A 26,202-nucleotide genomic window follows, 5' to 3' on the forward strand; every position below is an offset into this window, starting at 1 on the left:
CCAGTTGTCAGAGATAAGAAAGATGGGCACAAACCGACTGGCACAAATGACATTTATTATCCAGCCCCTGGACTCGGAGGCTAGATGATGTCTCTGATTGGGCTTGTTGGGAGCATTACACTCTGGCTTTTCCCTGCTCAGATGGGGGCTTGAGTGGAGCACCTGAGCGCTGCTGCAGCCTTCAGCTGGGATCAGAGTGACTGCTGCACAGGAAAAGCTGCCCAGGCCGTGGCAGAATCACTTAGGTAGGAAAAGACCTCTGAGATCATCAAGTTCACGCTGTGACTGAACACCGCCGTGCCAAGCAGACCACGGCACGGAGTGCCAAGTCCAGTCTTCCCTCAGACACTGAGGGACGGTGAGTCCAGCGCCGCCCCGGGCAGCCGCTCCGAGGCCGGCCCACCCCCTCTGCGGGCGGGTTCTCCCCGCTGTCCAACCGTTCCTCCCGGCCGCCAGGCGGCGCGCACGCCCCGCGGGCCCGTGCCTCAGGGGCGGCGGCGCGGCCATGGCGGACCGGCTGACCCAGCTGCAGGACGCCGTCAACTCGGTGAGGAGGTCGCTGCCTCTGCTCGCCCGGGGCCGCGGGGCACGGCACGGGCTGCGCCGCCTGTGCGGGGATGCGGTGGTGCGGCCCCCCGGCCCGGGGAATGGCCGCGGGTGCGGGGTGCGCACCCTGCCCACGGCCGGGATGCTGGGGGGGCGGGGGTGCGCCGGGAGCCGGGGGTGGCTGTAGCGGTGAGGCAGGGTGATTAAGGCCGTGTTAATTGGTGCCGGCAGCTCGCGGACCAGTTCTGTAACGCTATCGGAGTGCTGCAGCAGTGCGGCCCGCCGGCCTCCTTCAGCAACATCCAGACGGCCATAAACAAGGATCAGCCCGTGAACCCCACGGAAGGTGAGTCTGGCTCCCTGCGTCTCCTGCACGCGAACGTGCTTCGGGGCAGTGCGCTCGGGAATGCAAAATCCCACCTCGGCAAATAATCCCCCCTTAGCTGGTGGTGTGGTGGAGGTTAAGTCATCAGTGGATGTCGGCTGTACTTTCTGCATAGCATTGTGATAGCAGAGTTGTGCTTGTTTCTAATAATTCCCTGAGTGATTGCCTAAGTTGTGCTGTGTTTTGTGCAGAGTATGCCCAGCTGTTCGCAGCTCTGATCGCTCGCACTGCCAAGGATATCGATGTTCTCATAGATTCCCTGCCCAGTGAAGAATCCACAGCAGCTTTGCAGGTAGGAGTTTTCCTAATTCCAGTATCAGAACGCTCCTGAAGGCAAATTTCCTCCTCTTTTTTATACACATTTTTTCATCTCTAAGCCATGAGGACATTGAAAAATTATTTTAGTACAAACCTGAATTTTTCATGAGGGTAGCTTGTGAGTACTTTGTAGGCTTAGTGGAAGTACTGAACTTGCATCTAGTTCCAAATAAGATTATAATCAGTGATTTAGACTTAGTTTTCTGTTAAAATGTTAAAAAAAAAGGTGATTTTATCACACCACCACAATATTGGAAACTGCTCACCATTTTTTTTCCCAGATATTAACAGAACAAATATAACAGTACTGATGCTTTGTGCATTGGTTTGGGTTTTTTTTTTTCCTTTGTATAATAATTAATATTGTCTCACATTTATTTTTGTAGCCACAGAACCAACATTACAGAAGTCTTTTGTTCTTCCACTTTGTTTCTGGTTAAAGAGTTTGCAGGGTGTCTTTTAAGTTCTTCAGCTGACACAAAATAATTCCACCATTTTTTAATAACAAGGAGTCTTCCTTTGAACCAGTCAAACTTGGGTTTTATTTTTTTTTCCTATTTTTTTACATATTTTACTTATTAAAACCATCTTTTTTTTTTCTTTGTGACTTTTAATGGCTGGATTTATATAAAGTATTTTCTTTTTCAAATGCATAAAAGATGTAGGATGCTGTTACCCTGACAAACCTGATAAACACCTTTAAGATCACCTGGAAGTTTTAAACCTGCATTGATACTCTGTAGCCATTCAAAAGTGTTTTACAGAAGATTGACAGTGAATGGGCCAAAGAGAAATGATTTGGCAGTGGCATCACGTTTGGTTTTAAACGGAGGAGGTTTAATTTGGGAACTTTTCCAGTCACAGTAATTGCTGAACGTCCTAATTGGACTTGTTAACACTAGCATAATTTCCTATAAGTGCATTTTTAATAGCTGAAGATAGAATGCCTGCTACAGACAAATTCCAGTTTATTCCATGACTGAGCAGGGTCTGATCAAAGTGGCAGCTGGTGTGGGCAAAGCAGGGTGCTCCAGAAGGAGGAGCTGGTGATCCAGTAGGGATTCCTTAGAGGTGGTACTTCAACAGTTTCTTGCTGTCTTAATGAAGAACTTCATGTCACAAAAATTTCTGATACTTTCTGTCTGGTATGGTTTTAAGGTAAATTAGCTTGGATTCCATCACTTGGATTCCAGTTTTTATTTTTATTTTCTGTTGCTTAATTTGGTGCAGTATTAAATATTCTGATAGTCTTCCAAGAAATGCTTTTGAAGGTGCTTGAAGCACTCTCAAATATGCACTATAGGTTTAGTTGAGAAGTAGTAGATTAATACTTGGTTAATTAGAAAATAGAAAAAAGTTGTTTATACTAAAGTTGTCTTGGTGTATGTTTCAGATCTGAGTCTTGTCTTAAATTATAAAAGGAGCTGTTAGATGAATGCTCAACACAATTTACCTGCCCCTTGTGAATTCCCTTTTGGTGAAGTTGACAGTACAAATTCTGCTCTAATCTGTGAATTGGTTGCAGTCAACTATTAAACAAGAGAACCTTTTTCTTTTTAGGGAGCACCAGCTGTTCCCTCAGCATCCTTGAGTAGCAAAGTCACTTTAGTGTTCTGTTGAAGATCCTTCCTTTTCCTTTTGCCTAATATCAAAAGAGGAAACTCTTGCAAGAGTGTTAAAATAGTAAAATAAAAAGCAGGCCTTTGTTGGAAGCTTCCAGGCATCCCAATGGTCATGGGCACACCCAACATCAGATTTCTACGATTTTATAAATTTAACAAATTAGCATATTTAATAAATATTGCCAATTAGAAGAGTACTTGGTTAGGTAGTTTTCCCTGCATTCTATCCCACTGGAGTTGTTCCAGGGGCCTCTGTTCCCCATTTCTTGTTGTATTCTCAGATTCTGGTTAGAAAGCAAAACATCCTGGTCAGGCTTCTTCGTAAGAATAAGTCTGAATAGAGTTCTAAGTATGCATTAGAAGGGTTAGCTTATTGTTCTAAAGGGAAACAGTAGGAAGAGTACTAGGACTATGTGACAGTAGTATCCAGAGGTACGAGTGTATGAAAAATACATAAACAGCCAAGAATCTTTGGGCATCATCCCGGTTTTGCTTTGAAGGCTGCGAGTCTGTACCGGCTGGAGGAGGAGAACCACGAGGCGGCGGCACGGCTGGAGGAGGTGGTGTACCGCGGGGATGTGCTGCTCGAGAAGATCCAGAGCGCCCTGGCCGACATCGCCCAGTCGCAGCTGAAGACGCGGAGCGGCACCCACAGCCAGCCCCTGCCCGACTCGTAGCGCCAGGGGGCAGCGCGGTCCTGCCCAAGAGCCTCGGGAACGCCTCTGGATACGCCGGGAATGGATGGGCTGGCCCGGCCCTTCCGCGGGGCTGCCCCGCGCTCTGCTCCGCGTCGGGAGCGGCGGCTTTTGGCACAGCTCGGCTGCGGGTTTTGTGTGAGAAACGCTTCTACGGGGGCTCTGTTACGGATCTGCGTGGATTGATGTTTCTTTGACTTAAAACGAGCTTTCTGTTCACAAATATGACTTCGATCGAATTTGTTACATATTACAAGTTTTGTATAAATTAATCCCACTATGGTCATGGTATGATTTTTTGTAAGCCTTAGACACATAGGAATTGACCAGAGTTCCCTGGAGACAGTGCTGTGAAGGCAGTGATGGTCATGTTTTAATTAACAGCACTGGTAATGTTGATTGGCTGCTTTACCACCCTTTACAGAGCATATGAAAGGAAAATCACTCTGATGTTTACAGAGTGATTGTTCTTGTCATTGGCATCGCATTTACAAATAAATAAACCTGCAGGTGTCTGATATTGACATTTGTTATTGTTTGTAATCACAAATGAGCCTTTGAGTCCATTGTTGCCACTGACGCACTTGCTCTTGCTTGTGCTATTTCTCTGCTTTTACTGATATTCTGTATTTTCTTGGCAACTGGTGAGTGCCTCTAAAGCACGCAGTGATGAGGAAGCATTGGATGACTGGATAAAAATCAGCAGTGAGAAAAGTGAAAGTAGCGTATTACATAAAGTTGCTTTTCAGTGTAAGCAGTGGCTGCCATATGAATGCTGTGATCATAAGCAGCAAGATTCCCGTTGTCCCCAAGGTGCTCTACAGAGGTGTATTTATCTTCACACACTCAATCACTGAGTGAATTTCTGCTCTTTGTTGTAGGACTACAGAAATACTAGTATCTCTTATGATATTTGAAATAAAACCCCAACACCAAACCAGCAGCTAATGTAGGGTTCAAAGCATGAACTTGGGGTTCATGCTTTGAACTTAACTCATTTTCTCTTGTTTTGAGTTACCAGCCTTGTTATTGCAGGATGTTGTTTGTTGCCACATAATATCTGCTCATTTCCTGACCAAAACCACCCGTTTCTATATATTGACTACACTGTCAATGACTTGAAAGTTACACATATTGCTAATGCACCCAGGCAAATCAGAGCAATTCAAAAATGCCTTTAACATGCAACAAGTGTAGCACAGCACAGTGTTTTGAGGATTTAAAAAGACAAAGGTGTTCCTACCTCCAACAAATACTAAAACCGTAAGTACCTAATGAGACTGGTATTTCATTGCTTAGAAATATTTTATGAAATGTGCATATCTGTAGTCATAAATTTAATCTGCTGTTGTGGAACTCTTGTACTATCGGATTCTGCAGAAGGAAAAAAAGATTGGAGGGTGAACAGACTACAGTACAGCCCTAGGCCTATGGCAGCTTGTCCTTGATTTTTTTTGCCCATGTCCTGGGAAGGCTTGAGAGACCAGATTTTCATTTGAGTCCTGGGGCCTGGTTTTTGGTTTTTCCTGGAAAAACTACATCCAGTGCTTCTCAAGATGGAAGCAAATCCAAAGCTTGGATTAGCGTGGGGTAAAATTTTGTTGTTTGTTTGCTTTTTGAATTAGTGGACTTGAAAAGAGGGAAAAGTTTTGGATTTGTGGATTTTTTTTTTTTTTGAGATGTCTTAAATTGAGATATGTTGCTGGAAAAGGGATTTGATCTTCATAGTAGATTCCCTGTTACAGCTTAATATTGTGCATCACCTCACACTTGTTAACTTGGGAACTGTGGGAGACAGTACATCTTCAGGAACCACAGTTCTTTACATTTCATAGCCTTCTATTTTTTTATTCCTGAAACCTACTCTGTTTCTGCAGCCCGATACTGCCTAACTGTGGAAGCTAATTATTCTAGTTGCTGTTTAAGCATAAAATAAGTAGTCACACTTGGAAGTAGACCTTCGCCAGAGATACAAATAAGTTTCATCATAAGTATGTTCAGTGTTTCAACACTTGAGCTGTTGTAGATTTTCACCTGCTCTTTCACAGTCTGCACCTTGGACAGGAAAGTGTGTATCTTTTGGGTCTGACACGAGAAAATAGGGAAAACATTGATTTGCTACAGCTGTTTAATGGACAAAGCATTAGATAGGGGCTGGAGATGCAGATTCCTTTGCCCTTTATTATGTGCTGATTTGTCCAGCTGCTGCTGTTGGGGTTGAACATCTTCGTTCAGAGCACACTGTGTGATGGTAGTGATCTCCTTGTACTCAGGCAAGAATTGTAGGGCATGCAGGATTACAGGGTCTGGGTCATTTATAGTACTACTTTCAGTGCATTAGAAAAAGGTTGGGAGTCAGAGAATCATGGAATGGAATGGGATCTTAAAGCTGGTCTCATTCCAACCCCCTGCTGGACAGCTTCCACTATCCAGCTTGCTCAGAGCCCCATCCAACCTGGTCGTGGACACTGCCAGGGATGGGGCAGCCGCAGCCTCTCTGGGCATCCTGTGCCAGGGCCTCTGCACCCTCGCAGGGAACAATTTCTTCCTAATATCCAATCTGAACCTGTTCTGTCAGTGTGAAGCCATTCCCTTGTCCTGTCACTCCAGGCCCTTGTCAAGAGTCTCTCTCCATCTTTCCTGTGGGCTCCCTTCAGGCACTGCAAGGCCACAATGAGGTCACCCCAAAGCCTTCTCCTCTCCAGGCTGAACAATCCCAATTCCCTCAACCTTTCCTCCCAGCAGAGCTGCTCCATCCCTCTGATCCCCTTGGCGTCCCTGCTCTGGCCTGGCTCCAGCAGCTCCTTGTCCTTCCTGTGCTGGCCCCAGGGCTGGATGCAGCCCTGCAGGGGTCTCAGCAGGGTGAGGCAGAGAGGCAGGACAGACCCCTGCCCTGCTGTCCTTGGGTTCTGGGTTGGGGCAGGGTCAGATCTCACCCACAGCCCCCAGGTCCTTCTGCCAGGGCTGCTCCCTCTGCTCATCCCCAGCCCGTGTGACATTTTGTCTTCCTTGAGAAGCCTTGACTGCTTCCCAAATTTCAATACCAAAGAGAGGGGGACAAAGGGGGGTGGGAACAAAGCGGACGTAGCAGCTGGTAACAAATATATGAGGTTACCTGTGAGAGAGTTGTGAAAGGAAACTTAGATTGAGACAAGAGAATAGATGGAGGTAGAGCATGTGGGAAGAAAACAAAAGTGTTGAGCAATGGTTCTGCATGTTATGTTGGACAAGGAGTACTGTCCAGTGAACAAATTGTACTTTGAAAAAAGATAGTACAGAGCATAATGGAAAATTCCATTTAAAAACAATCTCAGCCACTTCAAATGAGCAGGAGCATCTCACAATGGGAATCCATACAGCCCAGTGGCAAAGATGTTGGAATCAATTTAGTAAACATAAGCGACTGATCAAAGCCGAGTCTTCTTTACTATAAACAACCATGCTTGGAGGAAAGGAACACCTCGCAGCAGCTGTTCTCTTTTTCAGAGACAAGAACACAGAGGAATTTGTACACTTGTTTTTAAAGGTACTGGGAAAAGTGCATTAATATTATCTTAGCTTAATGTCTGTATAGAGTCAATCTTGGCTTCTATTGCAGATGATCTTGGAATATCTGGAAGCTTCTGCTGTTTGTGGCATGGGGAAAGTGTCTTGGCCATCCCCACAGACTTGATATCAAAAGATTTTGGGAGTTTTCAACAATACACGTTAGAGACTGGCAGGCTGGAGAGCAGCTCTGCTCAGATGGAGCTCAGGCCTTCGTACACAGCAGGCTGAGCATGAGCCAGCAGCTGGCCCAGGAATACAACAGGCCAGCAACACCCTGGGCTGTGTTAGGGGGAGCACAGCCTGGAGATTGAGGAAAGGGATCACTTCCCTCCTGTGTTCAGCACGTGTTGGAGTGCACCTGGAACACTCCCAACAGCTGTGAGCCCCCAGGGTCAGCATGGGCTGGAGCTCATCCCCTGTGAGGAGAGGCTGAGGGAGCTAGGCTGGGAACAGGAATGGCTTTGGGACACCTAAGAGCAGCCTGCCCATGGGATGGCTTTGGGGACATCTAGCAGCAGCCCGCCCACACCAATGGGGGCTTATGACAAGACAAGACCAGGCTGTTCACAGTGGTGCTTAGCAGAAGGAGGGTGATAGTGGACAGAGATTGGAACAACAGAGGTTCAGACTGGTCACAAAGAAGAGTTTTTCGCTACATTGGGACAAGTAAATTTTGCATCACAGTCCCCAGAGAAGCTGAAAATCCTGGGAGGTTTTTCAAGACTTGGCTGCTTAAAGCTCTGGCCAGCCTCCTCTGACCTCACAGCTGACTGACCTCTGCTCAGGAGGTGGAATCAGACTCCTCCTGAGGTCCCTCCTCTTGATCCTGTGGATACGAGACACACACGGCTTCAGAAAGAACCAACCAAGTGTTAAGGAATGTCGTGTCCCTGTTATAGAAAGGCAGACCTGGAGGGCAGAAAACTTGAGGTATCTCATATCAGCCTCATTCCTATTGATGAGACTTTGTGATGTGCTAGGAGGCCACTGAGTTGACCTTATGTGTGGTGTGAAATTCCATGCTGTAGCGACCCAAGTTTCCAACAGGTGCCCTTGCAGAGTGTGATATGCAAAATCCACATCCTACACTTAGAGAAAATTGATCTGTCAGATGATGCTGACTCACTATTAGACAAAGGCAGACTCTTCTACAGAAAGAAATTGTATTTGTGTTTTACATTGCTTGTTATATAGTCTTACATAAGAAATAACAAAGTGCAATTTTCAGGCATTAAACCTGAGGCCAGAGAAAAAATTTTATTCTAGCTTTTTCTTTAAGATCTGTGGAAGAAAGCTTGAATGACTTTTATTGACTTAAAAACATGTTATTGATTGACTGGCAGTAACTTTTTACCTGTAACCCATGTTCTAGCAACAAAGAGCACAGAAAACAAAGTTTGCCAGATTATGTTCACATTTCAGGTATGTTATACACTGTTTTAGGTGCTTGCAGTAAGTGGCATCCACAGTGGAAATGATCTTCAGGAATCTTCTGTCTGTTTCAATGTTTTTAGTATAACATGCTTTGAAGGATTGCAGCTTGACAATGACTGCATGCTGTTTGTGTACACTTAGATGCAGGTTTTATGTTTACTTTTGTTTCCTGGAAAGCCTTGTAGGCGTGTTCACTGTAGCTGGACCAGAAATTTTATATTCTTGCTGCTGCTGCTCACTCACCCAGCATGGAGAAGCAGCTGAACACATTCACCTCATGCTCTGAGCACACAGGATTGTCTATTTCACAGCTGTTTACACCAGAACCAAGTTTCTTTTGAATTTCTGTTTGTACCTAACACTCAAAAAGCATAACACAACAGTGCAAACAGTTTTCCACTCACCATTTTAACTTGATATTTGCTTATGGTAAATATTATTTGAGTCCTGGGTTTAGCCTCTTACATGCTTCACTGATGGCCTAAATGAATAATTTTGTGAAGTAGAAATTTGTAGCTGAGTAGGGACTGTGTAGTTTGGCTCTGAGACATCCTTCCCCCACCCTGCTCACTTAAAAAGAGAAGATTGGAATAAAAGCCTTCTTTCAGGAAAAAATGTACTCCATTCTATGGCTGTGTGGGAAAGCAATTAAATGCACATTAACTTCCCACAAGTGCTACAAAAAAATCCCAATTGTTTTCTCAAGCCATGACCCAAGCGCAAGAAGTCACATTCATTAAAAGAAAGCACAAGACCTTTGAAGCTAAGAGCTCAGAAGAAGAGGGCTCTTACACTTGAGATTGTGGAGGCAGGGCTTCTTGCAGGAGTTTTTCTGGTGCTTTCTCAGAATGATGAATAGGCAGAAGTAACAGTATGTGTGCTTGGTGCCTTCCACTGGGAAAGACAGGGGAAGGCAGATTTTATTTCAGCACTGAAGAAGGTTGATATAGAAGGAAAAATGTCAGGGCAGTCAGGATACAATTGTTCCCAACCTAACAAACCTTGCTGAAAAGAAAAAAAAATCTTGTTCCCTCTCTCTGTTTTCTTTCCAGAGGTATCAGGAAAAGTGTGGGTTCTACTAACAGTCAGCCTGCCATTTTATTTTGAATGCTCATGTCAGCAAACAATATAAGCAAGGATTCATTCCAGGAACTGGGCAGTGTTCAGATGTGCCAGTGAGCACCCTGGCTGTTAACTGGACTTGGGACTGAAGGCGTAACTTTGGCAATGGAGGTTTTCTCTTGGTGATGTTCTAAAAACAGCAATAGGCTGCTGCCAGGAAGCTTTCCCTGTGTGGCAGTGCAGTGAGAGTGCAGTAATTTGTCCAGCTTCTGCTACAGAAAAGCCACCAGAATCGTCCAGCAGTTGACAAATGGTGACTGATGGAGTGGAAAGAGATCCTGTGTTTCTCTGGTACCAGGTATGTGTGTGAAGCTGAGGAGGCATCCTGACCGTCCTCAGCACCCCAAAGCAGGGCATGTGCCTCTCTGTGCAGCTCCTGTGTGATTTACAGAGGCACAGTGTAAAATCGTGGAAGGGAAACACTGCAGAGAAGAAGAAAAACGTCTTGGATTAATTCAAGGGCAGTGAGTGAGTGCCTAATGCCCCCCTCACAGCGGATGTCCTGGTGTCCCTCCTCGCTCCCTACGGCATCAGTCAGGGCTAGGGCTGCAGCATGGAAGGTGCATTCACCCTCAGCAAAGGAGAAGCCAAGTACCACCTAAATTTGATTACTAAAGGATGCATGATGTTGTCCTCCTTCCCCAAAAGACACTGAGTTTGAACATAAAATGATGGAACTGGTTCAAATTACATGGTTTTAATTTGTGCTGTGGGAGCCATGTGTGGAAAGGTACCTACGGGGGATCTGGGTGGAGTGTTCCAGCTTGTTTCTTGCATCCAAGAGCCCAAACCTGAGTGCTTTAGCAAAGGAGAACTCACTTTCCCAGGCACTCTGTGAGGCCTGAGGCTTTCAGTGTGCCAGACAGATCCATGGGGAGCATAGCGTGGGATCTGCCCTCGCTGGTGTTGGTCAACAGCAGGAGAAATCCTTCCTGTGGTTCTACCAGGCTGGCTTATGTGCTGAGAGGGAGTGAAATCCTCCAGTGAGGCAGAAGGAGCAGCTCTGACTTATTCTGGTGTGCTCAAGCATGCAAAGGGCAATTCTGCTCCGGCATTAGTATTTTTCAGCCGAGAACAATCATGTTTGGCTGCCTCCTCTGCAGGTATTTTGAAGCAGCTTCAGGTGAATGAGTAGGGATCCACTTTCACCTGTGTGGTTCCTTCCACCTGGTCCTTAATTGACCAATTAAAAGTAATTGAGTAATAAATCCCTGCCAACCTCTCTAACAAGAGAAGGAATTTAGGAGGTGAGGCATGACAAAAGGCAGTGGTTTTAATCTCAGGTGTAGCTGGGGAGTGAGGGATCAGTTTTCTCTTCACAAAAGTTGTCATGAGCTTGTATGATTTAACAAAATGGCTCAGCATCTGGAGATGCCAGTGATCCTGATTTGTGTGACTTGTTCTTTATGACTAGATCATATTTAATAGTCTGTTGTGTGACAGTGGATATTGACCTCATCTGAGGGCCTGACTTTGATGAGCTGTGGAATACACAGTAAATTGGAGGCTAAAATGCAAAAAAACATTCCTTTCAGAGAAAATCTATCAGGAAGAATCCTATGGAGCAGAGTCAGAACTGAATCTGATCATTAGAGGAATTAAGTGATAATATTTACCACAACAAGCAAGATTGTGCCTATATCGTGCACAGCTCTTTATGCTTGGTGGCTGCCAGAATAAAGCTGCAACAATGTAACTTCTGAAATAACAAAGTTAAAGTGCAAACTAGTTGTTGTTCCCCTCATAAATGGAACTTGTGGTTCCTTTCTGTCCACCCCATCTGACAGTGAGGGACAGCAGAATTTTGGCAGTTAACTGCACATTTTCCAGAGTCACCTGTGTTCAGTCCAAGCCTGTTGTGTCTTCCTGCTTTTCAAAAAGACATCAGCTCCAGCTTTAGGGATTGTTAAAATTCTCTGTTACCTTTTCATGGCATAGAACTGGATTATTTCTTAGATTATCCAAGCACTTCATCTCTTACTCCTGCAGGGAATGAGCACCTTAACTGTGCCCTTGATCACCTGTGCTCACTTCCTGTGGTTTTCCATTATTGGTGGCTCCTGGGCCGTGGTGGTGTGGTTCCTGGGTTCGGGTTGTGTCACTGGATTCCTGGAACTAAACACCACGTGGTGCTGTGCAGCTGGTCTTGCCCCCTCCAGCAGCCCCTTCCTCTTTCATCCTGTGTTTAGCCCTTGTTACGTGCATTCTGACCAGAGTACGCAGAAAACCTGATCTCTGGTGTTAGCAGAGATTTATTACTCTGCCCCACTGAGGTCAAAGGGGATGGGATTTCCCAGAAATGGGACTGCAGGATTGCACTGGAATGCTTGTGAGGAGACATTGCACTGCAGAACTTTGAATTCTCTTTTTTGCTTATGATTCATAATACTGACGTATTCAGGAACTCTCGACCAGACACAATAGAGGCAGCTGCTGCACTTGCCAGAAATGCATTGTTCTGGTGTTTTAACCCCCTTCACCTTGTGCTGAGGAGAGAAGTGTGCCAGAATTGGTTATGAGGAGGCACTCTTCCTTGTGACCACCTGGATGGATTCCTTTCTTTCAAAATCTTCAGCTCAGTCCTTTGAGAGCACATCTTCAGGTCAGTCTCTAAGTCTAGAAGAACACAGCTGTAGAGAACAAAGAGTCTCTGTTTAAACTGCTTTTGGTCATGTTTGCTTTCAGTTTTCAAGGGATACCCACACACCACTCTGTCAAACACTAGATTCAATGCCAGGCTTTTCTCTCATAAATGTTCCACTTTGCCTGGAGTCACTCATCCAGACAGATGGATTGAGAATGCGTGGATGTGGTCCATGTTCCAGTGGGAGTCAATATATCCAGGGGGAGGGAGGAGTCACAGCCTCCAGTCTTTGCAGACAGACACAGAGTAAAAGTGGAAAAAGGATGAAAAAAAGATTCACCATTCCAGAACAGTCTGTAACCCCAGGTCAAATAGCTTCAGGTGCTGAGCATGGAGATGAATAAAATCCCATTTGAGAGACTTGAGGGAGTTCTCAGATTCACTCCATGGGCACAGCTTTCAGAGGGATACAATTCATGCCTCTCTTAAGGGAAGGCTGCCTTGACCTACATACTCCTGGAACAGACACTTGGGACAGGAAGCCCCTAGAACAGCAAGATTTGGTGGCTAATTAAACTGAATAAACAAAGGAGTTATTAGAAAACAAAAGGTGAACATTGTGCACAAGATTTTATTATTGCAATAATAAATTGCACCAATACCCCATCTGGAGGGACAGGTGTTACTGTTTGTCCATCCAATGCCAGCATTTTGCCTTGGAGCAATAGGAAAGGATTTCCTTTGTGTCCCTCGTTGCAGCAGCTTTAAGGAGATCTACCCAAAGAGCCACAGAACTGCTCCATTCCATGCTGGCCACCAGATGAGGTGGCATCAGCTGGGGACAAATCTGGCCTTTGTTACCTGGGAGGGTGGCAAATGTGTGTGTGAGGGGCAAGGATGGGGCAGGTTACTGAAAAGACAAATCAGTCAGGTTCCCCAGTGCAGACAGGGTCTGTGTGCCCACCACACTCCAGCTGTGCCTGCAGTCTGACAGGATGAAAGACCCAGGGAAGAACTAGGGCCTGCTGTAGTTCAACAGCAGCTTAAAGGGGAGGTGTGTCCCTTTGTCACCAGGGCCAGATGCACAACGATGACCAAAGCCACAGTGTCCTCTGGACATGACACTACAACATGAAAGCTGTATTTGTAGAGTTTCCTGTCTGAGGCTGATTTTCTCCCTCATGCAGCCAGCGAGGTGCCACATTTTGGAGCACAATAATGCTCCAAACCCAGGAAACCATTTAATGAGGTGTTTTAAGCTTGCATGCCTTAATATTGCAAAGGCTGGAGATTTACAATAAATAAACTTTGTGAAATGGGTATAAGCTGGGGGGGAAGATGGCCTGATTGCCTGAAAGGTTTGGAGATCCAGGATATATCAACAATGTGCTTTAATTACTCTTTGTATTAATGCCTCTGTCACTGCTACAGTTTTCAGAAGACTACCTTTTCCAACTGTCTCTATTTGGAGGTAGAAAAAGCAGTCTAGGATGACTCACAGGTATCTGGAAAGGCCAGAATACTTTTCTCCTTGCATGTTTCTTCACAGTATTTTTAAGAAATTACTGTAGAGTGATGTCACTCAAGGAAAATGTCATCCCACCAGAGCTGCCCACAAGTTTGCCTTTATAAAGAAGGTTGAATAGTTCAGTCTGTATTAATGGTTAAGCTGACCAGACATTTCTCACTGATCACAATTTCTTTGATGTCTTTTTGGAGAGGCCATGGCACAGGGGTTTTGTAGACATACCTTGTTCCCAAGTCTGGTGTGTTTACTTAACACAGGTTTGGAGATACCTGCTTTGGCATATCAATGTTAAAAACAGCTTCAGGTGCTGAGCAGGGAGAAGAATAATCCCATTTGAGAGACTTCAGGGAGTTCTCAGATTCACTCCATAGGCACAGCATTCAGAGGGATACAATTCTTGCCTCTCTTAAGGGAAGGCTGGCTTGACCTAAATACTCCTGGAGCAGACTTCAACCAGGAAGCCCCCAGACACAGCTAGCCAGATTTGGTGGCTAATTAAAATAAATATTGGACAGGTAATAGAAAGCAAAAGGAGAACATTGTGCGCAATGTTTTGTTATTGGGTACTGAGGTCACCATATCAGACTTCAACAGTTTCTCCCCCCTAGGGCTTGTCATCTGCCACCTGAGAACCAGAGTGGGTGTCTGTACAGAGGAGTCTTTGGTACCTCTGCTTCTGGCCAGTGAATTATGTGCTTGTCCCACTGTCCCTGGGGCCAGACTCTATTTCCAGACTCGTGAGAAAGACAGATGATTATTCTAAACTGAGGTATGTCAATACAGCAAAATTATTCCAAGTGTCAGAAGATGGGAGGTAGAAAAAGGGAGAACAGTAATTCACTAATAGAGGATAAACAAAACATACTGCAGGCATCACACAATTGTTAATCTACTATTTCTGCATCTGGTCTCCTTGACCCATCACCCGTTCTGCCTTTACACTGAGTTGGAGCTAAGGCAGCTGGATTCACCAGCTTAATCCCATGGATGCTGCCCTCAACCCAACATTTCCTACATCCACTTTGCAAAGCTTTTCACATCCCGTTTTTGCCTGGCAGGTGCTGCCTGTGTCTGCCAAACTCCTGTGGTACTTCACTCCAGTCACTACCCTGGCTCCTCAAAGGCTCTCTGCCCTTGAGGACCTGGCACAGCTCTCCTCCCCAAACCCAGCAGCCTCCCAGCTGGCTCTGCTGCCCAAAAACCCTTCATGCTGCTGTGGGAGCAGTGCTTCCTCCAAAAAACTGAGCTGCTGTCTCAGGAGAGAGAAGTTGTTATCAGAAATAGAGGAGATCAGAAACATTTTAGCCATGGGCTTTACCATGTCTGTTGTCAGAGTCTGGAGAAGGGGATTCTTTGCCAAAGGGAAAAGGAGAGGAGAGGAGAGGAGAGGAGAGGAGAGGAGAGGAGAGGAGAGGAGAGGAGAGGAGAGGAGAGGAGAGGAGAGGAGAGGAGAGGAGAGGAGAGGAGAGGAGAGGAGAGGAGAGGAGAGGAGAGGAGAGGAGAGGAGAGGAGAGGAGAGGAGAGGAGAGGAGAGGAGAGGAGAGGAGAGGAGAGGAGAGGAGAGGAGAGGAGAGGAGAGGAGAGGAGAGGAGAGGAGAGGAGAGGAGAGGAGAGGAGAGGAGAGGAGAGGAGAGGAGAGGAGAGGAGAGGAGAGGAGAGGAGAGGAGAGGAGAGGAGAGGAGAGGAGAGGAGAGGAGAGGAGAGGAGAGGAGAGGAGAGGAGAGGAGAGGAGAGGAGAGGAGAGGAGAGGAGAGGAGAGGAGAGGAGAGGAGAGGAGAGGAGAGGAGAGGAATAATTTTTGTCTTCACCCATTCCTTCCCATCCTTCCTAATTTTTCTTCTCCCTTATAAATACTTTTACTTGCGAAGGTCGTGGTTTCTGTGAGCTTATAATTCCCTCCCAGCCAGGATGGATACTGTGTTTGCAGTGCGCTGTGGGGTCACAGTGGTTTAAAGCAGCTCTAAGATATGGCAGCACTGTTCCCCTTGGGAAGCTCTGTCCCCCTGTGATTTTAGGCACAGTGTTTCCCAGGTGGCACTGCAGGTCTTCTTAATGGCAGACAAGCAGTTTGTTGAACCTTTTTAAGTGCCTCTGGCTTTTCACAATATAAAAATAAACCTGTCCTGACCTCTTTTAAACCCATTTCTTTGGAACACGATCTCCACTGATGTTGGAGGGTTCCAAAACCTTTCAGGAAGCATTTAAAGTACAGAGCATTAGACTTGGCCTTCTTTCTGAGCCTGATTCAGCACTCAGCGTGTGCACAGCCTGGCCTGTTGGTACAATACCCCTCGCTCCAAGCTGTGCACATCCTGAACTGCCTCTGCTGAGAAGCAGTGGATCAGCTTTCTCATCATGCTCCCTGTCTGCCCTCAGACTTAGTGCAGAAATTAATGATCCAAGCAAGGGATTAAATCAATCCAATCGCAGCTATATACACTGGAGAATGCCAGTGTCAGCTGGGGCTGCTGTAGCCAGCTCTGTTTGTTGGCCCGGGCAGCCTATGGAGTAAAACACGAGCTCGAACCCAAATGCCAGACCCTAGCATCCCCCAATGGCAGGGCAAAGTGGATCCAAGCACGCCTTTAGTGCAGCCAGCTTTCCCTCAGCTTTGGCTGCACCCTTTCATGGCTCTGCTGGAGGGGCAGAATGAATGTTATAGAAACACAGATGGTTTCTGCTCCCCCAAGGGTAGCTGCTGTGTTTCTGTCACCACTGGTCCAAGGCTGGTGGCCGTTTCTATAATCCAGCATTTCTGTACCTGAACTGGGCACTGGGCAAACCTGAATCTAGCTGTCAAGTGCTCTCTAGACTCCCAAGTGACACGTTGCTGCACACAGTAAGGGCTCTTCTTGTCAAGTATTACACACAATTATTCCTGGATCTGATCCATAAAGCAAAGGCAAATCAGTGTTGATAATTGAAGTAGTGCATGCAGTAAGGCTTTAGCTCCTAAACATGTTTTCCAGCTTTACCCCTAAATATCCAAACCCAATCCTGTATCTTGAGCATATAAATATGTGCATAGCCACCCCACACACGTACAGTGTTTGTCTCTGAACACAAACTTGCACCTGCATTTAACATTTTCATTTTCTTCTATGTGTGACTGAAAGATAAGCTGTAAAAAGAAACACAAGGAAATTATAATGATTAGGGATCATCTTAGTGTCTTACCACTTGTGTTTCCCCCATTATGAGAAATTTCTCTAGGCTGTGCCACAAAGTGAGGACCATTAATGACTGAGGCTTCACTGTTTGTCAGTGCTCCTCCCTCCCACCTTAGTCTCCCTCTTTTCTTGGATTCTTCTCTCCTTGTGTGTTTCGCCCCTTCCCACTCATCTTCTCACAGGATATGAGTAAGCATCACTGAAGTCAAAGTGAGTTACTCACTTCCTGCAGCAGGGAACTCAGATCCCTGCAGTGGGATCACACCAACACCGAGTGCCTGCTTTGCAGTGGGAAGAGGCTCTGAGAGAACCAGCTTGCAAGGTTTCTAGCATTTCATGGCTTGGATCTGCTGGGGAAAAAACCTCTGAAATGCTGTTTCATGTAGTCATACAGAAAGAGCAGTCATAGTTTAAACACTGTTGTTATAGAGATGTGATAGATGTTGTTATATAAATGATGCTTCATGGAAAAAGGACCATAATCTTGTATTTACTTTGAGGGGGTTTTATCACTTCTTGGTTTTGTCAAGTGCTTGTTTTATTTTTTTCAGTTCTATATCTCTTTGTCCAGGAAATTGTTCCATCACTTTCTAAAATGAAACTGGAACTCAATGGGCACAATGTTTTATATTTACAAAGAATGTCTTCTCAGAACTAGAAATGTGATCAAACTGAATTGTTAGATCTGAATAGTTCCAGTCATCCATGGCTGGAGCTTGTTAGAAGCCTTCTCAAGTGCTTGAATCTCTCTCTTCTGCTCTAGGAGCCCATCTAGAGTGAACTCTGCCCTTCAAGCAGACTGACTGCATCTTTAAATATTTACTCACACTTCCTCTGGAGGTACAGACCTCTCTGAACCACATCCTCAGAAGCCTTTCTGAAATATCCTGTGGAGCTGATACCAAACAGCAGCAAGGGCTTCCTGATGGTCCTGCTGCATCCCCAGGGAGCAGCCTGGAAATCTGGCTGATGATCATCAAGAGAGGAGATGTTTGGAGAAAAAGCTGCCTCGTGCTTGCATGTACTTGTGGTGGGACTTCAAAAACTCTTTTAACTCTAGGATTTGGATGACAAACTTGAGTTGGGAAAGACAACCTCTCAAGAGGGTTTCCTTACATGGAAAACTCCCGTTTGGCTGACCCTCCACACGATAAAAGTCTGAAATCTGTAGTAGCATATGTGGTTGTGTTTTCAAAACTAATCTATGCAGCATCATGGAGAAATGGTCGCACAGCAATTCTGGAAAATATCCAGAATACTCTTAGTATCACTGGGGGAAAGAAGCAGCACTACAAAATCTATTTCACAGAAGTACACGTGATTAACCAGGCACAGAAGACCTGTAACCATAAGAGTTCAAGCCAGAGGTGAACACCAATACCTGCAATTTTCAGAATAAGAGCACAGAAAAGAAACTTAAATTTTCAGCCTGAGTGGCTTAAAAGTGTGGTGTAGGGAAGTAACACATACAGCACAAAAGATTTCTCTTTTGTTCCTGGCTTCACAAAGAAGGTGAGATAATGATACAGCTGTCAGAAGCTCCAGGTCTTTGTCAGAGCTTTTGTGCTCCAAGATGTTGTGCTCCTAGAGAAAATCCTCAGGATTCCTGCAAATCCAGCTGGAGTTAATTAAGCCTTCTGGAAAGAAACTACGGAAAGTCTGTGCTCACAGGTCACATCCCAGTTCCAGCAGAGATGCCAAGGAGCCTTCTGGGGGTTCACTGACATCTCAGAGTAATCCTGAGAATGCTGCTCTCATCAGGAGTGATTTCTGTCAAAGGAGCAAAGTCTCCTTATGGAGCCTCCTATGCCAGAGCTCCTTTTCCTGCTCTCTTCACTTGCTCAATGATGCAGTTCAGAGTTCTTTGCCTTCAGGAGAGCATCTGCTTTTTGGGAGTGCTGTCAGGTTCCCAAAATCTCTGCCAGAGCTGGCTCTAACCTTTGGCTGCTCCTGCCCAAAGGAAGAGCTGAGAAGTACTTGCAGTGCAGCACAGGAGAAGGTTTTCACATATTTTTCCTTCCCTTTGGGTTAAACCCCAGCCTTGAGGAAGTCAAAGGCTAAATTGCCTTTCCCATCAGCCCTCACCAAGAATATCTTGCCAGGGATCTACAGTGATGACCACTGTTCTCCTTGAAGGCTCCTTAACCAATCTCTTTATCTTCCTTTTTTTAGACATTAATCATACTAGTTCTTTTCGTGGTATAAAATCATACTAAACCCAAAAATCTTGGAAAAAACCATTGCAGGATTTTTTTTCTTTTCCTGTGGGAGGAAGGAGAGCCACCCCATTGGCAAAGTCTGATTGGTTTTTTCCCACCTCAAAACATTTTTTCTTTGCCTTAGCTTTTGCTGTGTTTTAAGCCTTTGAAATAAAAAACTCTTCAATATTATTCATAGTCAAAGCACTAAAGAATGTTTTTTCCCTCCATAGCACACACAATGATTTGTATCCTGAAACAGTTTTAAGATACCAGAGAAGGAGGCTGGAAAGGACAAAGAAGGGGCAGGAAAGAGAATTAAAAAGACCAGAGAGAGATGGGGCACTTTGAGGATCAAAAAATTCCTGAATTCTATTAATTCTGTCTGCCACAGATTAATGAGGTAAGCAATAGGAATAGAGAAAAGGCTGGCTAATTCAGACTGTACACTATGGTTTACTTTGGGGGGGGGGAACAAAGGCAATAACTGAATATAAACAATGTAACAACTAGGGGAAACATTTAGGATTAAAGACATACTAAAGATGTGATTTCCTAACTGCTTCAGTGAGAAGTTAAGAAAACAGTAGTTCTGACAGTTGCCATAAATGTCTCAGGAAAGCCAAAACATTTCATACTTCATTCTTATTTCTGAGCAAGAAAGCCTATGGAGGAAATGGATTTTCACTTCTGCTATCAGAAAGCAAAGTGCCTTTTTGTGTGTCTGTGTGTGTTTATATAGCCACAAATCCATTTTTTTTTTTTAACTTGAAGGCCACCATTAAGCAAAGATCATGAGTTATTGAGTTATATTTAGGGACAAAAACACAACAAAGGAACAGGATAGTCTGTATTTTGTCAATGTCTGTGACATTTTTATTACCTATTTGTTATTGCAGTGTTATGGGAAAGTCACTGAAGCATACATTATTATTCACTGCTCCATCTTCATTCCATATGCTCCAAACAAGTTAAATGTAAAGTTTCAGACTAGCTGTAGAAAAGTCTGCACATGTCACAAGTGATTTTCCATCCAGCCCTTCATTTGTCACTATCCTGGAAATAAGTGGGGTTGAGCCACCACTTGACCTCGTGCTTTTCCTCCTAGGAATCCTTGAGTAAGAGCAGCCACGTGGGTAAAACCCAGACAGGTTTTTAAACCCTTTCTCTGCTTACCAGTCATAAACTCATTTTCATTCTTTGCTTTTGAAGTCAGTATCAAGCTGTCAAAGAGTTACTGATATTCCCTGAACAAGCTTCCACTAGCCAATCATTTCCACCCAGCCCTGAGTCTTCCCAAGCTGGTTCACTCGGTGCTCTGCATATTCCAGCCTTGGAAAGAATTATTGAACAATCCTGCTGTTGTTGAGGCAGCTCTATTAAAGTCAGGAGAGCATCATCAGAAAGGTAAATTTAACTCTGGGTAGGTTTTGTAGGACTGTGGGAGAGTGCTCAGCAGATGGAATTTCCCTGTGCAGCCGTGCTTGCCCCCTTTGCCAGTTCCTGATGAAGCTGCCTGGATCTTTTCATTACAGAGCTTCTTTCTTCAAGTGAGGAGGAAGATAGTGCATAGGAATAAGTTAAATGGCAGCAGTTACCTCAGCCAGATGTTGCCACAAAAAATTCTGGCTTGCTGCAGTTCAGGTTGTTTCTCTTTTAGCTTACTCTTTGTTTGCTAGATTTGTTCATCTGAAATTGGAGCCAAGAAACCTGGAGCATCTGTTTCCCTCACCACAAGGAATCCTTCTGAGTTTCACATGGAAGCTTGTGAGGCTTCCAAGAATGCTTAGAAGTCAAGGGGAACATTCAGCTTGACTTGAATGATTTTTCCTTCTGTATGAAGCTATGAAATTGAGATTTCATATTTACTGGGCAAAAGAACCTCTGTGCACCCACCCCTATGGAGAGAGCACCTGACAATTCCTCTGGCAGCTCCATGGGGCCAGGTAAGAATACTGAAGCTGACATTCCCCCTCACAGACCTGGAAATGTTAGTAAATGGGACAGTTTTGCAGCTGCAACAGATCCTTAAGCAACTGCTGTCTGTGCTTTCAGTTTACATTTTTGCATCATTTCCCCACCTGATCAGTTGCCCTCAAAATTTCCCCGTCCAAGTTAAAACTACACTGGGCTTTACTTAAGGTTTGCTCCCTTCCCTGGATGTATGCAAATGCACCCAAAGCCATCACTACACAAAAGCTCTTCTGGATTAGGCAGGAACTTTGTGTAAAGAAGGTCCAGACTTGTTTGATACAAGGTCTCCTGGCATGTTTCCAGACAAACTTGGCACATTCATGACAGGCACTCTGAGAGCTGGGGTTTTTGATCTTGATCCTTCAGGATTTGAATTTTTAGAGAGAATGTTGAAATTGGATGTGACCGTTTTCTGTGATCTCAACGTTGATCTGCAGATAAGACTGCATCCTCAGCCTTCCTTCTCTCCTTAGGTAAAGGAGGCAGGAACAGAAGGGGGTTGGGTATGGCCACATGTTTATTACACTGATAAATGCACAGTCATTCCTTCTGATAAGGGCCACCCTTTCCCATCACTCCAGAATCTACTCCCGTGTTTCAGGGAAATACAAGAGGATACAACAAAAGTCATTTATTTCCTTTTGCTTTCTCTGGCTGATAAGACACTGAACTGACTTCCTTACATGTGTGTTATTCCTGCCAGCCTGTGAACTGCAGCTTGAGAAGAGGTTTTGTGCCTGATTTTCTGGAGAATATCAGCCACTTAACCAACCTGTCCCCTCAAGGAAGCTTTTCCAGCCCAGAACATCTCAGTGTGATTGCAAGACAAGCTGCTGTGCACAAACAGTGACCTCACACGTGCCAGGACAAACAGACCGGTTTGTCATCTGCAATTTCAGAGGCAATGGCTCAGTACTTTTCACTCAATACATACTGGTTACATTCCCTTCCTGGGCCTGAATTTTTAAATACTTCCATTTCAGGGAGCTCATAAGAGAAGACCCAGCCCTTGGCTCAGACCTGAGCAGTGCACAGTATTTACAGAGGCCAAATATCCATTACAGATGTGCTCAGCTCCAGAAAGAGGAACCATGTAAGAATGAAAAACCATTTTAAAAGGATTTAAAAGAGGCAGCTCTGAGAATTAAGTTCCTGCAAGCTAGATGGAGGTTGCTGAGGGATGCCAGGCCAGTAGTTTAGTGTCTTTGCAGAAAGGCTTGAGGAAAGGGCAGAAGACAGCCAGCTTTGTTCAGCAGCAGAGCAAGGAAGGGCAGGAGGAAGAAGTTCAAAAGCTGAAGGCATGTGCAAAGGGAGAAAATAGAAAGAAATCTCTGACAGATTAAATGTAAAAATATAATAAAGGTGACCAAAAAGAAGGACTTTGAAGACTAAAACACCGAAATTATCCAAACTAATGATGACTTTTTTTTTTAATAGAATCACAGAATCATTGAGGTTGGAAAAGACCTCCAAGATCACTGAGTCCAACCTCTGACCCATCCCCAATGGCCAACGAAACCAGAGCACTGAGCACCACATCCAACCATTTCTTGAGCACCTCCAGGGATGGGGACTCCACCACCTCCCTGGACAGCTCCTTCCAATGCCTGACCACCTTTTCAATGAAAACATTCTTCCTGGTGTCCAACCTGAACCTTTTATAATCCTGGACAGAGCACAGCCACAGGGACAGTGAGGAGTGTGAAGATGTGTTGTGTTCATTCCCTCCTTGGGCAGCAGTCAGGGCCCTGTAGCATTTTTCATGTGGAGTGCTGTAACATTTCAATGCCCCTCTTGGAGTCTGCCCACCCCCAAACCAGCAGGTCTAATAGGAAATCTCTCCTCAGGTTTCTTCAGAGTAGCTGGAAATATGAAATGACCCTCCGAGTTGTGTTACAGCTCTGTGACAGGGTCATCCCTCCTTCACAGGCTTTTAAATGTTTACTTCTTCACTGAAATATGAAATTAATATTATGCTGCTTATCTCATCTGCCATAGCAAGGGGCAAACATTCAAAATGTCAGTGACACACATCCAGAGAAATTACTATCTGCCCTCAAATTCTGCTGCCAGAAAATAATGCCTACTTTGCAAAAATGGGATACTTCTAAAAATTCTTTAAGAGGTCCTAATAATTTTTGGGCCAGAAATAAACAGAAAACAGATCCCTTTGAGTGGTGCATTATTCATTTCAGAGAGACTGTGGGAAGCTGACATACTTCCTTATTTATTTTTGGGAAGGAAAAATTTCATCAGGTAATGCAGGAGAAAATACAGTGCCACATTACGCAAGAGAGGTTTAATTAAAAATAATCAAGTACTTAAAATTCACTCTCTTGCTCATTCAATGAAGTACTCAGCAATTCTAAAGCTGGAAAAGGCCATTAGTATCATCTTATCTGACCCTTTCCATAACAGAAGCAACTAAACTTCATCCAATTTCCATCAGTAATGCATTTTTTGGTTAAAGCCTGGTTTGAGAAAAGGATCCAGTCTTGATTTTAAAACTTCCAGAACAGAATTTGTTGTGTTCCGTATTAGTCTGCTCCAATGCCTAATGATACTCAAAAGAGATGTATTTTATTTTTCCTGACCTTATGTACCAGCCTAGTCTGGTTTTTGCCTTCCTCTGTCAAAGGGAAGGATGAGGTCATCCCTCAGTTGCAGATGGTCGTGTCTAATGAGATTTGACTATAAAAGTGGGGAGAACCAAAGTTCCAGAACTACAGACTAAGCTCCAGAAAAAAGTGAAGAGAAAAAAAACAACCCCTAGTAAAGCTGTTCTAGAACTGTCTAGAGTGAAGGCACTGTGACTGTAGATCAGACCATGCCATCAGGAGGGAAAAGTTCTGCAGTCTTCACTAGGGCAAAATGTTCATCAGCTTTTAATGGGAATTTCAGATTTCCCAGTAGTGACTGATTCAGGTTTATGGCATTGCTGTCCATATTTAAATGTATTTTAAATGTCTCTGATTAAGTGCCAAATACTTTTAATTTGCTTCTAAGAGCATTTTTTTTCTTATTCCATTGTCGTAACTGCACAAGCTATCTAGTGCAGTTAAAGACATTGAGAAATCTGCCTTTCTTGACAGAGATTTTACAGTATCAAAGAAAAGGGGTTATTACAGATTCAACACAGCCCTTGAAGTGTTCTTCTGCTAAAGACACGACTTCTTGTTGAAATGTTTTCCTGAATCAAAGCCTTAATCCCCTATACATTTAAGTCTGAGTGATGGGCAAATCAGTGCTGTGATCCCAGGCTCTCAGATAAAACCATGCACCAACTAACACTACAAATCCCTCCATGGCTCTTCTTGCAGGGCAAACCCACGGTGAGGCTGGGAGCACACAGTTTTGTTCCCAAAGAATGGAAGTTTCCTGATATTTCTGCCCCATCCAACCACAGTGCTGCTGAGCTCCTCCCCAGCAGCTTCAGCTCCTCCACCTGGATGGGAAATTCCGTGTGTGAGCCCCAAGTGGGCAGAAGCAGCAGGACATGGCTCAGGGTGGAGCTGCCCGTGTGGCTGAGGCAGCTTTTCCACCTTGTTGGATCAGGAGAGCTCAGGACAGCCTTGCCCAGGGACAAGGAGGGGCGTGCCGGGGGTAAATGTGTGGCACAGGAACCATTTCAGTGTCTGCACGGGGGCAGACTGATCTAGCAGCTGCTGGATGCCCACTTTGAGATGTACAGTTCTAATGCCAGTTCATGGAAGAGTTCCTGCCTCCAAGCTCTCTTCTTTACCTTACAAAAAGCAGATATTCTGGCCAAAGTGTTTGTTACTATGTTTTTCATCTTTTTGCTGCTGAAGTCCCCAGGTAACAGCACCAATAATCCACATCCCAGAGTTCTTACGGCTGCTTTCACATCAATGCAACTGCAGAGTGGTGAGGGCTGTTTTCTCAACAAATTCTCTGCTAAAGAATGGCAAAGTGAGGCTCATTATTTCTTCCTGCTGACAGGCCCAGTAATACACCATGAAATCGTTTTTCCTCCAGAAAAATTATTATGGTAAAAGGAGAAGTCACTGAAAGGTTTGCCTCTCAAAAATGAGCAGTAATCCAGCTAACTGGAAAAGCAGAGAATTTCTTTGGCTTTTGAAAGAGCACAGCGTGTATCCCCTGCACTTGGATTTCTATGTTGAAACACATGAAACAGTGTCATTTTTTTGGGTTCACATTCACTGGATGATTTTCCATCTAACAGTCAAATATTTCAACTTTTTCCAGCTTGTCAAATGCCAAGGCAGTTTCTTTTCACCACTGAACAGAGGGAAAGCAGCAGAAGCTTTTTTCTACAGCCTCAATTAAGCAGATGCTGATGGAAGATGAGAAGACTTTTGATGTTAAGGCATGTCCTGGCAGCAGTCCCAGTCCTTACCAGTTGATTTTAGCAAATTGGAAATAAATGTGCAGGACGAGAATTTCCAGAAATGTATTTAACTGTCAGTGGAATGAGCTTTCAATGGACTCTTTACCATATTGGCAGACCAAAAGCAACTCTTGTGTGCGTCATGTTCTGTTTCTGAAAGTACATTTTGACCCATGGAGAGCTTCACAAAAGATGTCCTCCAGAATTCAGGAGACTTATCAGAGCATAAATGAGAGCAGGACACAAACACTACAAATTACAGCATGGTCTGGCCACTGTAAGAAATTTTGGGCCTTAACAGGAGTCTGGAAGGGTCTGAGTTGCAAAAATGACCTAAAAATAATGATGTTTCTAAAGCATCGTGGCAGTGGGATGTTGCAACAGAGTTGTTTTCTTTCCTTCAGAAAGGTTCACGCTCATTACCAGAGTCAGTGATTTTCCCGGATACATCCATTTGGCTCCATTTCCCTATGCTTTCCTACCATGCCAAAAGTAATGCTTGCCAGAGATAAATTCACAGATCTGGCAGGCTGGGAGGAGTCTCAGGAGATCATTTTGCCCAACATCCTGCACTGAAGCAGGCTAAAAGTATCTGGACACCACCCTGACGTTTTTATCTTCACCTTAAGAAATCGATATCCCTGGGTAGTAATGCTTTGCCACACTTTCAGACAGATATCCTGATATCCTGCTGAAATCCTTTAAGTG

The 26,202-nt window shown here is 44.7% G+C and overlaps 1 protein-coding gene across 1 annotated transcript; it reads left to right on the top strand.

Moving 5' to 3' along the window:
- The first annotated feature begins 429 nt into the window (after window positions 1–429).
- On the top strand, window positions 430–4,090 carry MED21 (mediator complex subunit 21). Its single transcript, XM_059846056.1, has 4 exons — window positions 430–547; window positions 778–892; window positions 1,123–1,223; window positions 3,372–4,090. The coding sequence occupies exons 1-4, from the start codon at window positions 506–508 to the stop codon at window positions 3,546–3,548; spliced, it is 435 nt and encodes a 144-aa protein (XP_059702039.1). The 5' UTR covers window positions 430–505; the 3' UTR covers window positions 3,549–4,090.
- Window positions 4,091–26,202: the final 22,112 nt, after the last annotated feature.

The sequence above is a fragment of the Haemorhous mexicanus genome, chromosome 5, assembly GCF_027477595.1.
Source record: "Haemorhous mexicanus isolate bHaeMex1 chromosome 5, bHaeMex1.pri, whole genome shotgun sequence".
Taxonomy (NCBI): Eukaryota; Metazoa; Chordata; class Aves; order Passeriformes; family Fringillidae; genus Haemorhous; species Haemorhous mexicanus.